Source organism: Protomyctophum bolini (assembly GCF_963924005.1).
Source record: "Protomyctophum bolini genome assembly, chromosome: 22".
NCBI classification, from domain to species: domain Eukaryota; kingdom Metazoa; phylum Chordata; class Actinopteri; order Myctophiformes; family Myctophidae; genus Protomyctophum; species Protomyctophum bolini.
This window is the reverse complement of record NC_137883.1, coordinates 18,126,434-18,140,973: the sequence shown is the minus strand read 5'-3', so window position 1 is coordinate 18,140,973 and position 14,540 is coordinate 18,126,434. Positions and strand designations below refer to the sequence as shown.

At 44.4% G+C, this 14,540-nt stretch overlaps 1 protein-coding gene across 1 annotated transcript in view; it reads left to right on the top strand.

Annotated features, from left to right (window-relative positions):
• Nucleotides 1–14,540, top strand: part of unc5cb (unc-5 netrin receptor Cb) — a 180,919-nt gene that overhangs the window by 77,929 nt on the left and 88,450 nt on the right. The window contains exon 2 of the mRNA XM_080756803.1: nt 9,043–9,273. Coding sequence (XP_080612929.1) covers nt 9,043–9,273 — 231 coding nt within the window. The remainder of the gene's footprint in view (nt 1–9,042; nt 9,274–14,540) is intronic.

The following is a 14,540-nucleotide window of genomic DNA, read 5'->3' as shown; positions in this document are numbered from 1 at the left end:
TGCCAGAGAACGGCCAGGGGACTGCAGCGTGGGTGGTGTGTGAAGGTCGCGTTGAAGGGCTAGAATGAATATGTAAACACCTTCTCTTATGCTGTGTTCACACGGGCAGATGCAAAAGATGCAAAGATTCACACAGCATATTTGTCGCTTTGTCTCTTTGTATCTGAAGTTGAACTAAGCAAGTTCATCCTTTTTGTAGCTTTGTAGCTGTTCTTTTGCAGCAGCTACAAACGTCGGGTGCATCTTTGCATCTTCATAACGCTGGCTTACATTGACAATGAGTGGTAGACTGTATCTTTGCATCAGGATGAGACACGCAGGGATGGTGCCAAGAGATGAAGATCGGAAATGACAGAGGGTTTCAAACTGTCCACGGTTTGCAAAGTTAGAATTGGAAACGCACAGCAGCTTGATGATTACTTTTATCTTTATCCTCATTAACTATGTCGCCCCTGTTTTTGGCATGTCATTATAGGCAAAAATTGCTGATCTACAAGCTCACGATGCATCGTTTTCACCACGTGGCGCAATCATTTAAATCAACCTTCAGTGGTGTGTTTACCATTTTAATCCTGTGTAGTCCTAACTCCTGTTTTCTAACTACAGTATAACATTACTTCTGTATGGGTATAAATTGATGGTGATGGAGAGAAACCGAGGCAGATAATTTACCCAATGTGCATTTCATTAGGGTCGATTTTAAATGCTTATCTTCAGGTCCACTCCCATAGCACAGATGCAGCTTGCTTTCCAGGCGCCTGCCTTAACTGAGGTTGGCTGAATCAATTTGTGGCAGATTCATCTTTCCAATTACATCACTTTCTCTGGCAAAGATAAGGCATGTGTATTGGACTTCTGGAGAATGCAGTGTTTGAATTATTGTTTTTGGTTTATTTGACTCTGTGTGGGCTCTTCTCGCTCAGGCTGCACTGCACAATCAAATCCCCAGTGTCTGCTGATAACAACAGAGGCTCCTGAGTTTTGACTTAGGAGAGTATGCGTTGCTAGTTTTCCCCTCCCTCCCCTCATAAAGAATGACAGTCCCTGTAGAATGTAGATGAAATATGAGTGTGTGTGTGTGTGTGTGTGTGTGTGTGTAGCACTTCTCAACACACTGCTCCTGATAGGACAGGGCAGGAAAGGGATCACTGGCCTCTAATGCCAATCAATAGCTGATGCAGGGAAGTCATGCAGACAGCATGTGGATGCATTAGTGCAGGGATGCTCAACCTTTTTCATTTCATATAGGTCATGGACCCCTATTTGATATTATATTTTCCCCTGGGGCCTCAATCTACACTGTAAAATCCTCAGTGTCATTTTAGCTCTGGGACTGTACAAATGGAACAGGTCAGTGTGTACTCTTTTGGAGACGGAGTTACAAATCTGGTCCATTTGGTTTCATACTGTATGTACTGTACTCTCTGAGTTACAGAGCGGTAAGGGTCGTTTCCTGTATCTGGGGACCCTCTCAAACGGCCCTGGGGGGCCCCCAGACCCCACATTGAGAACCAGAGTGCTGGGAATATAAGACAGGGCAGTGGAAGGAGCCGTACACGCATTTAGTCTCTCTTGTTTTAGTTGTTTATAGTCGGCCACTAAAGGATTTTGCATTTAAAAGGGAAGTCATCCATATTGATTTGAGCCAGTGGGGTCCACGGGTCTTTACTTAATCCAGTACCACCCGGTATTGACTGGTGAGAGTCTTCACCATTGATTTATGTTCACTCAATATAAGAGGGAGGCGTGCTCCCAGCACATTTATAGGTAGATCTGATTGACAGTCTATTTATCTTGCGTCAATTGACATGACAGCTGAGTGGCCTGTTATTCTGTTTGACCACTCAGGTGTGAACCCCCCCCCCCCACACACACACACACACACACACACACACATAGTCACATACACACCCCAACCCCTACTGTGGCATAGCAAAACACTGCTTATTAAAACTCCCAGTTGTCCGTTCCTCCGGCTGACCACTTGTCATCCGCCTGTCTGTATCCGGGAGAGAAATGGCCGTGGAGGAGAGTGATTAGAGGAGGGAGTTGAGAGCATTGTGAAGGATGGAGAGGTCAACAGGGGATAAGGGAGGAAGGAGGATGAGGTATAAAAGAGGGGAGAGAAGAGGGGGGAGATTTATGCCGGTACTCATCCTTGTTCATGCTCGACTCCCCCCTGATGGAAGGGAAACATTGGCCGCGGTGATGCAGTGCTTTCCTCGCCACAATAAATCGGCTCGCACACACAGGAGAGACAGAGCTTATCTTCCACACTGCATGGTGCCCGGAGCCCAGTGTTCGCTACCTGTTACTGCACACTGCACACACAAGGGGACAATATTATTGTATGCAGTCATGCACATTGCAGTCATACAAAAGACATAGAAATGTGTAGCCACATGCTAGACTAGTCACACGATGACACATCATTTGCATTAGGTGCAAAAGAGAAGAGGGCTGACTCAGATGGATTCAAGCAAGTGACAATAAGATGTGTTAATTTTATATTACTTAAAAAGTGCCTGGATTGATGCAAGTTAATTTCCACTCTCTGTCAACAACAGGGTAAACTGTTTAAGGTAAGTGCTAAGTGCTAACTAAGAAAACAATTATGCGCACAACAATTATGTGCAATTAGGCTTACTTACAAGTAAGCTAGTATGTCGCAGGGACTTGCCAATCCTGCCAAGCAGGGAGGCACTGGGTCCCATTTTTCAGAATCTTTGGCATCCTCCGGCCAGGGATGGAACCCCGACCTCCCAGTCTCAGGGTGGACACTCAAACCACTGAACTGGTTTCCCCCGCTTTGGTATCTGCTATTACTCAGCTCCCCTTGCTCAGTGGCAGGATCCACTGCAACATTATGGGAAAATACCATCAATAGAAACCGTAGCAGACGCAAAGAAAAGCATAATTGGACAGTTCTTCACGACCTGTTCAATAAGTTCAACACTACACTGTATTATGAAACATTGTGCAGTACAGACAGTTAGCCATAGCCTGACACTCAGTTTGAATTTTCATTTAGTTTCACTTCATTATTCAGACTGAAAGCCCTCCCCACGGCAGCAGTTTATGGGATGGGTGTCGTCATAGCGGCAGTCTAAGGTGATTGGTTCAATACCAATTAATAGCCAGATTGATACGGTCGTGAGTTACCGCAGTGGGGGCAGCCATGTTTGTTGTCTGACGCTGTTGAGTGACGGGGCTGATGGCCAATCAGCTTACTACTTGGCTTCGTTCGGATTTCCGAACGTAGCTGACACCGTCGTCGGGAGAGACTCCAGACCTGAATCGCCAGAACATATTTTCTTAATGGGCGTGGCTAGCGATTCAGGGCTGGAGCCAGGCTAAGTTACCCACCCTTTATGACTAATTTATACAAGTTATATAAGTATATAAGTATTATGGCTTTACTTGGATGTCTGTATATACTGTACTGTATGCATCTGCATTTGTGTGTGTGTGTGTGTGTGTGTGTGTGTGTGTGTGTGTGTGTGTGTGTGTGTGTGTGTGTGTCTTGACATTGGTGGTGGGCTTTCTTTATTGGCCCAGGGCAGACCTCCTCTTCCTTGCTTATATGTTTGTGTTTATATTTGAACCTGGTGTGTGTGTGCACTGTGTACTTTGATCTGGACCTGTCCCTTTGTTATGAGCTTGGTCTGTCTTTGATCTGCTCATGTCCCAGCAGCAGGCGGGCAGACGGTGCTATTGCTTCCCTCAAAATGGAATCCACTCAAACCACCGAGGGAGTAGCTGCTAAGTGGCTACCTTCATTCAATATGACATTTACTGTAAGACAGATTTATACTTCGCTGCGTGCTGGTGCCGCGCACCGAAAATGGGCAATCTACGAGACGCTGACTCGTGAGCTTGTAGATCTGCTGTATCAAGCCATTTACAGACACTGCCATACAAAAAGGCATTTTCCTTTCCTCAGATGTATCCTGCTTTTTAGCCATGTCCTACAGGACATGCATTAGCATGTTCTGAAAAGACATAATGTGGCTTTGCAAGTTTAATACAACCACAACCACATGCAGTTGAAAACCAACACACCCAGTTGACAGTGGGAACAGATTAATTCATATAATAAGCAATATTTCCCCCCCACAAAACACTTTCATAGTTGGTATGTAGTAGTACTGATAATAAATTCAGCTAATATTCAATTTAGGGTCTTAAAATATTCAGTAAGAAGACTTACAGTGTGAATTAGGAAAACTCACCCAAATTACATAGAAAAATACAATTTGAATACATTTGCTGTGAGGACATTTCATTAAAATTTAAACACTCAATATGGAGGCAATGTAGAACATTTCAGATTTAAATCAAGCCATAGCGTACAATTATGAATGCTTGGGAAAATCCATGTTGCATGTCAAATACAGGAGGCATAATATATTCTATTAATGTGCCCATTACAGTGAATTATAATACCAAACGAGAGAGGGGAGAAAACGGTTTCTAAGTACATTTATTCTAATCCAAGATACATTATGCAGTATTGTAGAAAATTGTATCAGAATTTGAAGTTTGGCTTTTAGCAGTTTTCCCCAGTGTTCAATAGTATGTCAGTCTCTGCGTCTGCGTGCGCATATCAACAAATGCAAATTATGCAATTATGGCCAGATTGTTCTTCATATTGTCTTCTTCAGCAAGCAGCGGTACATCGCTGATTGTCTGTATAAATTAGCCATGAATTGACCTCACTAGAGCCGCTTTGTCAGATGTTGGCGCAGCATGGGACTCTCCCCATCCCACCAGAGTCAAAGCACATCAGGAGTCGCCTTCAGATGGACCTCTAATGTTCTGTATCAGACAGAGGGATCAGGTGTGACTGGTGGCAGTCTCGGTTTTGTTCTTAGGCTGAGTTGAAAGTATCAGTTCATCCAAGTTGATGTATTTGAGTGTGTGTGTGCGTGTGTGCGTGCTCGTGCATGTGCACGACTGCACGTGCGTGCGCACGTGCGTGTACGAGTGAGTATGAGAGAGGGACAGAGAGAGAGCGGGAGCATGTGTTGGTGTGTGAGGGAGCCATTCTTTCATGCCCGTTTCAGATCTCTCAGCCGCACAGTCCAGCAGAGCGAGAGACCCAGGAGGGAGAGCGAGATGGAGAGATAGAGAGATTGGAGGGTGAAAGAAGGCTAACACAATCTTTAATGAGTTTCCTTGTCTCCCTTTGCCCGTTTCTGGGTCAGGGTCCCTGCTGTACTGTATGTGTGCCAAAAAAACACGGAGAGTGTAAAAATGGCCCTTGTAAGGTCTGTCAAGGTTTAAAAGAACACTCAGGGTTTGGCTGTGTGGACTGAGGGCCACGGGGCAGAGCAGAACACAGCCAAGGTCTGTGCCAACTGTGTCAAGGTCTTCAGCAGTGGTTTTCAATCGTATAATCAAGGCCCATTATTTATTCAGCATTTGAGCCACGGACCACTATTTGATGAGATTTAGCCTCTCAGACCCAAAACAACGAATATTTTGTTATTGTTGGATAAGATTTTGTTCACAATTCCATGCTGTATTGATGTGTGGTACCATAGGAGAGATAACAGGTAAATATTGATTGAGATTTTAACATTTGACATTCTCTAATTAGACTTCTTGTAAATTAAGTAATGCTGATGTTTAACAAGACCAATGGACCCATATGGGACCGGGTCCATTTGGTTTAATTTACGCTCACAAGAGTTAATGACCTACTGTAATAAGGGTCCATTTGGTTACTCTCCATCATTTAGCTGGGGACCACCTGGAACCCCCTCAAGGGCCACTGGTCGTCCCCGGACCACTGGTTTGAAACCATTGATCTACTGGACTTCTCCATATAGAGTCCACCACTACACAGATCCTACTGGTTACAGAAAAATAAAATGAATGGGGTCATATCTGATACTTCCGTGACCGCGGAGAGAAAAGTTCAGTTTCTCAGTGGATTTATCATCTATGAAGTTTAAATATGGCCGCAACAACCTGTTAAGGCACAATAAGGAAACATTTGTAAATTACCTAAAATGCATTCTGCTTTAAGTAGCATGTCAAACTATTTCATGATTCTGAATCCATTCCAAGCATAAGCTTTGCACAAAAAACACTCCTTGGGCTAAAAACGGCCACAGACGCCATGACAAATGTGATGATGTCAGCACATTAAGAGCACATTTGGGCACAAGTGTTTTTTGTGCAAAACTATTTTAGGTAATTTTGCCTTATTGTGCCTTAACAGGTTGTTTATGGTGGCCATACTACTCATCATTCTGTTGAAGCTGCATCGTTCCGGCTTGCATGTGCTTACACACATATGCATGCACACACGCACTAATGAGGAAGGGTGGTGACTCACTAAAAGTCATATGTGACTACAGGCTTTACTGCTTCTCCTCAATTAGTGGCAGATTAGGACCTGAGGAATGAGATGATTGATTTATAAACTATAATGTTGATGAAAAGCATAAAATGTGCGAACATGTATTCACGCACGCATGCATGAACGCAACACACACACACACACACACGCGCACAAACGCACACAAAGCCTTTAGTCGTTCCCAACTTCCCATAAGCAGATGTGTATGCCGGTGTATGGAGCATTGCAGCACTTCAGGCAGAAAGTCCCACAGTCATACAGTCACGATCCTAATAGTTCAATCCGCGCATTTATTTAACCGACCCTAACTCTTACATGCTCAGCTCTTGTTGTATCATGAGAGGTTCATGTCTTCCATCATGACCATGTAATAATGTTAATAACTGTCTACCTCTGTACTGTTTGTAAGCTGTTTGTAAGCTGTTAATAAGCAATCGATCAATCAATCAATCAATCAATCAATCAATCAATCATTCAATCAGCCTCTCCTCTTGCACAGATTGTTCTAGAGTATCACAGGAGCAGATCCTCACCACCAGTGCAATATCATTGCAATAAAAAGTTTCATCTAGAAAAAAAAAGTGTGCTGACTGACTGAAACAGTGAAAGTGAGACTATAGGTACCGGCGAGATTAGCTCTGGTCATTCCCCCCCCCCTCCCCCTCCCCTCAACCTTTTTATTTCCCAGCAATCCACTTCAATATGTGGTACAGTACAGTAGCTAGGGATGGAGGGAGAGATAGCATTAGAGAGAGATGTCATGTGTGGGATATCCTGCAAGCCAAAGACATTATTTACTGTGCTCCCACAGTGTCTAGGAGACGAGCCCTGTCAGACAGCCAGGCTCCAGCTAGTGTCTCCACGCAAGGGAGGGACATGGAGGAATTACTGATGGGCTGATAAATGGCTTTAGTTATCGGAACACTTTACCTCACTACAGTACGTCTGTCTTCTCTCTCTCTCCCCACGTCTCTCTTGTGCTATCTGTTTTCCAGTCTCTGCACTCGGTTTCTGTCTCTCCCTGCCAATCTGTCCGTCGTCCGTCAGTCTGTCTGTCACGATCTGTCCCTCTTTCGCGCTCTCTCTCTCTATCATGTCTCTGTCCTGCGTGTCTCTGTCTTTCTTGTCTCTGTATCGTGTCTCCTTCTCTATCGTATCTTTTTCTCTATTTGGTTCCATCTTTCCCGTCCTTCAAGTCTTTTTAGTTATAATGTATCTTTATCTATAGTGTGTCTATATCTTGTCTCTACAATATTGTGTCTCTTTCTCTATCGTGTCTGTTTGTTTATTGTGTCTCTCTTTATCGTATCTCTATCATTTATTTTTCTGTGTGTCTCTTCATCTTTGTCTCTTCGTCTGTCTCTTTATCTCTCCCCACTCTTGCTTCAGCCGCCTATCTCTGGCTCTGTGACTTCTGGGTTCTTTCTTTCACACCGGTGAATAATTGATGTCTACCGGTTGGTTCCATGGTAAGAATAGAACAGTTGTGGAGGTGACAAATGGGGTGGAGAATGGGCCTCATCCTTCTCTCTTCAAAGAGAGTAAGAAAGTCAGCTGAGCCCGCTTGTGGGTGTGTGTACAGTATATATGCCTGCGCAGCGTGTGTGTGTGTGTGTGTGTGTGTGTGTGTGTGTGTGTGCATTGGAAAGAACATGCATACTGTATGTGTGTGATTTAAGACAGGGAGATGAAAGTGAGTTGTAATTACAGGGAAGCGTATCTTTCTGCACTGCAAAACCCACAGCGCAAATGTCACTCAGAGTGTAGCGATAGATCTTTGCGGGTCCATTTTGACACCTTCGGAGTTAAATGAATGCTCCTCTGGATTTGATTGTGTAGTGTACTGCAGAAGTATCTGAGGAATGGGCCACAAACTGGGCCAAAAGCCTGAGGTCATTAGAGCTACTGTGTGTGTGTGTGTGTGTGTGTGTGTGTGTGTTTGTGTGTGTGTGTGTGTGTGTGTGTGTGGGGTGTGAAGAGAGACATCAGCTTATAACCTCAGCTCCATGGAGCCAACCTCTGAACTCTGGTTCTCATTATTCGCTCACCCCCCTCTTCTCTCTCTCTCTCTCTCTCTCTCTCTCTCTCTCTCTCTCTCTCTCTCTCTCCCTCCCGTCCCCTGTCTCAGCAGTAGCTGGCTGTGGTTAGACCATCTCTGTAAACCCACCCTGGCTTCCTTGCTGGCTGAGAGCAATCCCAGACTTCCCTGAGCTCTAAAATACACTTGTGTAAACATTCCAACATATCAAATGATAGGGATGTCACAATGTGCAATGTGAAATTGGTTTTAATTCTCCGTCCTCCTGTCTCACCCCACCCTCCCTTTTCGGCCAAGCCCCCAGAGCGGCTGGCCAACATTGAAGCCGCCAATCTCTACTGGCCAAAGCTGGAACTCCAGGCGGGCGTTTTTTGCCCGTGCATGCAGCACGAGTAAACTCAGCACAGCTGGGGTTTAATTAACACAGAGCGCTCGTTTGGCACTTCTGCATTTTGAAGTAAAGCGTTCTTCCTGGTCCTTCAAACGGCACTGAGCAACTTCCATTGAAATGAAGAGTGTGGGGCCGGCTGTCTGCTCTCTAGCTAATATATAACACTATGCTTTCGGCCCGTCTCCTTTTTCCGCTCTATGCCACCATCTTGTGCCTTAACGTTCTCTCTCTCTCTTCCTACAGTGGAAGATGACTTCAGGGGACTAGGCGAGCTGCCAGAGATCTTCCCCTCGGACCCCCCGGAGCCCCTGCCAGTGTTCCTGATGGAACCGGAGGAGGCGTACATCGTGAAGAACAAGCCCGTCAACCTGTACTGCAAGGCCACGCCCGCCACTCAGATCTACTTCAAGTGCAACAGCGAGTGGGTCCATCAGAAGGAGCACACCGTGGAGGAGAGAGTGGACGAGAACTCAGGTATGGGACACAGCCGAGCCTTCCGCAAAGGTGTTCACTTTACCACTTTAACGCATAGAGAGTGCACCAGAACTCAGGTATGGGACACAGCCGAGCCTTCCGCAAAGGTGTTCACTTTACCACTTTAACGCATAGAGAGTGCACCAGAACTCAGTTATGGGACACAGCCGAGCCTTCCGCAAAGGTGTTCACTTTACCACTTTAACGCATAGAGAGTGCACCAGAACTCAGGTATGGGACACAGCCGAGCCTTCCGCAAAGGTGTTCACTTTACCACTTTAACGCATAGAGAGTGCACCAGAACTCAGGTATGGGACACAGCCGAGCCTTCCGCAAAGGTGTTCACTTTACCACTTTAACGCATAGAGAGTGCACAAGAACTCAGGTATGGGACACAGCCGAGCCTGCCGCAAAGGTGTTCACTTTACCACTTTAACGCATAGAGAGTGCACCAGAACTCAGGTATGGGACACAGCCGAGCCTTCCGCAAAGGTGTTCACTTTACCACTTTAACACATAGAGAGTGCACCAGAACTCAGGTATGGGACACAGCCGAGCCTTCCGCAAAGGTGTTCACTTTACCACTTTAACGCATAGAGAGTGCACAAGAACTCAGGTATGGGACACAGCCGAGCCTTCCGCAAAGGTGTTCACTTTACCACTTTAACGCATAGAGAGTGCACCAGAACTCAGGTATGGGACACAGCCGAGCCTTCCGCAAAGGTGTTCACTTTACCACTTTAACGCATAGAGAGTGCACCAGAACTCAGGTATGGGACACAGCCGAGCCTTCCGCAAAGGTGTTCACTTTACCACTTTAACGCATAGAGAGTGCACCAGAACTCAGTTATGGGACACAGCCGAGCCTTCCGCAAAGGTGTTCACTTTACCACTTTAACGCATAGAGAGTGCACCAGAACTCAGGTATGGGACACAGCCGAGCCTTCCGCAAAGGTGTTCACTTTACCACTTTAACGCATAGAGAGTGCACCAGAACTCAGGTATGGGACACAGCCGAGCCTTCCGCAAAGGTGTTCACTTTACCACTTTAACGCATAGAGAGTGCACAAGAACTCAGGTATCGGATAATTGGACACAGCCGAGCCTGCCGCAAAGGTGTTCACTTTACATCTGTATGCTGTGTTGACCCAGTACAGTGGTTCCCAAGCTTTTCAGGGCGAGACCCAAAAGAACGATCAGACGTTTGCCCTGGGATCCAAACTGGTAAAATAGCAGATCTACAAGCTCGCATCGCTTCCCGCCACGTTGTGAGCTTGTAGATATTTTCACTACTTCTTTATTATTATTATTATTTTTATTCATGGCATTTCTGTTTGTTTGTTTGTTTGAAAAATAAATAAATATAAATATATATATACAGTATATAAATATATATATATATAGAGAGAGATAAATATTTTATTTAATTTTTTAATGTAGGAAAGGGGATTAAAATTGGTCTGTGACCCACACATAGGTCCCGAGCCACTGTTTAGGAACCAGTGCAGTAGTAGATCTGCCAGGTGTCTGTCTGTACTTTTATTAATTATAATTTTTGTCTGTATCAGCCTTTATTTGCTAAAGGTATAGAGAGACGGGAAACAGAGTAGGGGGAGTGGCATGCACTTAATCTACACAGTGTTTAACCACTTGAACCCTAGCATCCTTATTCTTTTGGGAAGATATTGTCAAAAATGGATGATCTACAAGACTACAACACATTGCAACGCATTGTCAGCTTGTAATTTGGCTATTTTTAGAGAACAGATTTGGTGTTGAGGGGAAGAAGTGTACTAAGTATGCCTACAGGGCAAACTCACGTCAGGTTCACAAAGTATAGAGGGTTTAAGTGGTTAAGTCCTCTTTCTCAATTACCGGTAGATATGATCTGCCATACGGCAAAACAATGGACAGATCTACATTGTTGTATAGTTGTATTTCAGTTTTTCTGTTCTGTTTTTTGTCCCCAATGTCGCAATGGCTATTTGCTGGATGACGTTGCTGCGATGTGAGCATGCAAATGATTTATCTAGTGTAGTTAGTTTTCTATAGTTAACCTTTCTTTTTGGGTGTTTGCAACGTGACAACTCGACCAATGGTGGAAGCTCATTGAAATACATTGAAAAAACTGCAAAGCAGATCCCATCCCAGTGTGAACAGGCACTTATTCAGAAACCCAAATGTAAAAACGCACGGACACACACACACACACACACACACACACACACACACACACACACGTGCGTGCTACTATACCTACATTTATACCTGTATATTTCTAGCTGAGTCTATGGTTTAGCATTTTTCCACTTCGGTGGGACTGTCCCCTATCCTTTGAAAAAAATAAATGAAATCATGAATTATTCAGGAAGGAATTTTGTCTAAACTGTGCCACTACTCAGAAAAAACACATATGCTATTGTAATGAGGATAAAAAAGATTCATTTCATACTTGACAGACTAGAAATGTGTGTGCCTCTGAGCGCAGGTGACTGCCAGGCCGCGTTGCCTGCAAACTTTGGAAGGCAGTCATAGCCAATTGGAATGGAACCTGAAACATCTGACTGATGCATCTTGAGCACATGACTACAGAGATAATGTGTAACTATTCCGGCCTAGAATGAGAATGCCTGGAAAGATTGATTTTAAGACAAACAAAACAAGACGAATCAACATACAGTAGAAAACACACGCATACACGCGCATGCACAGTTGCACACACACACACACACACACACACACACACACACACACACACACACACACACACAGCTACACCCAGAGGCAACTTATTCATGCATGTATGCATGGGCAACCCATGTGGGTGTGTATCTGCTCTCACATGCACTCTAGTACACCCACCCACACAAGACACAAGTATGTCCACACATGCCTGTACACACACACACACACACACACACACACACACACACACACACACACACACACACAGGATATCGATACCACACCAGTAGAGGGCCTGCAGGCTGTGTGATCTCTGCCCAATCCAGTCCTCTCTAATTTCCCCAGATTGACAGAAAAATAACCCAGATACAAACTCGGCAGCCTGGTCAATACTACAGTGAGTAGTACAGCTGCAGGTAATACAGCAGCGTTCTTTTAACTCTTACAGTGTAGAAAATGCACCGTAAGGTTTGGGATAACACTCAGTAGTTTATGCCTCTTCTGTTCCCACTTTTCACCTTGGGAGAGAACGTTACACAAGAGGGTATGACAGATTGTGAGGTCTGAGATGGACAGCAGAGTCTGTGTGATGAGAGAGTGGAGTGGTGTGTTAGAGACACAGAGGCAGACAGACGAAGATAAAGACATACAGACAGACAGACAAGGCTCAGGGGAGTTAAAGCGAGACAGACACGGAGAGACAGACAGTGGGATAGGAATAGAGAGACAGACAGACAGACAGACCGTCACAGAGGATGAGAGAGAGAGAGAGAGAGGCTGACATACAGTGTGGTGAGGATAGACAGGGGGAGATGAACAGAGTTTTACCTTAGGTGAGACACTCTCTCATCCAATCAGAGTGAATATGTGACTGTCTTTACTCAAATAGATTGATTTGATTGGTTGACTTCGGTTTCAATGGAAACAAGAAGTAAGACACATAATACCAGTAAGACGCCCTGAGGGCGAGAAGCGACTTCGCCCTAAAGAGCGAGGTCGTGCTGAAACAACAGAGCTTCTTAATACAGTTGGGAAGCAGGAGTTAAACTATTAATCTGGTGTCAGTGAGGTCAGATAGAGTTGCTGGCCGGCTCCATATATGCAGATCTAGTATCTCAAACCATGTATGGCTATCCAGGGTTTGATGAGGTGGCGTGATCTTCATATAGATCGAAGATAGAAAAACGGGTATGGCCAGGGTTCATGGCCATATATAGCGTGTCTTGAGTGTAGAGGGTTTGATGTCAGATCAACATCGTTGTGATCTTCATATATGGAGCGTGTCACAAGCCGTGACAGACTGACAACCTTCAGGAGCGTGTCACGAGGCGTCATGATCTCCATATATGGAGACAGCCATTATATGGAGCGTGTCATGTCACGAGGCGTGAAGGACTGACAGCAGTGTACAGTACACTATTAGTGCAGCAAATAGCCATAACAATCGTTCAGTTTGTGATAAAAGCATGAAATTTGGTACACTTGTAGCTAAAGATATTTCAAAAAGATTTAGATGTGGAGGCATCTTGAATTTTCATCACGGCGCCCATGGCAGCCATTTTTCAAAATGGCCGCCAACAACAACTGTTTTCTCATGAGTGATGGATATAATATGATATTTCAGACTTATTTACTATACCTAGTACTTGGTAAATGTATTTAGGATTTTTTTTAATTGTCTTTGAATATTCAAGATGGCCGCCGTTTTTCATGATGGCAGCCGTCACTTATATGACGGTCTGATACGAGTAATTTTTTATGATGCAGAATTCAAATTTGGAACTTTGGAATTGGCCAGAAGCTTGCTTCTACCTCACAACTGAATAAGACCACTGTTTATTTTAAGATGGCAGCCATATGGCCAAAAACTTAATTTTAATTGAAAGAAAATAGAGCTATTATCTATTTTGTTGTACTTAAAATGTTGGTCTAATAAACAAGAAAATAAACAACTGAACCATTTGATGAATGGAATCTTAATAGAGTGGATGTTGAAGCACAACCAGGGCACACTGGTGACACCACTGCTGTGAAACTCAGCATGGGGTTCAGAGCCAGCTAAATACACTAAACTTAATTATGCCATATTTCTTCTGTAATTAATGTGCTGGTTGTGGTGATAGTTTAGTGGTAGTGTAGTTTAGTTTCCTAAATGCTATCTAATGTTAGCCCCATCTACTTAATAGTTTATATATTTAGATGTAGTTAGATAGCCGCACCTGAATGGACAGGATGTGCCAGCGTGGGAGAGCCGAGCCAAGGGTAACAGGGCTTTATATGACTTTCATATAGTTACCCGGATGGTGTACAGATCGCACAGGAATTGAATGGTACTGGATGAACGATCGGGCTAGGTGTAGGGTAATGTTCTTATCCGAACCTAGTTGTATCCCATACTTGAATGTGTTTTCCTGTAGTAAAAGGTGGTAAAAGGATAGCCCCTCGGCCTTTATTGCAAACGTTTGAAAACTGCAAATTTGAAAATGTCAAAGAAATTCCAACGTGTGAATTTTGATGGTCAAGGACCATCAACTTCTTGCACAGTCAAGACTGACTGGAAGCTCTGTATTATATGCCAAGAA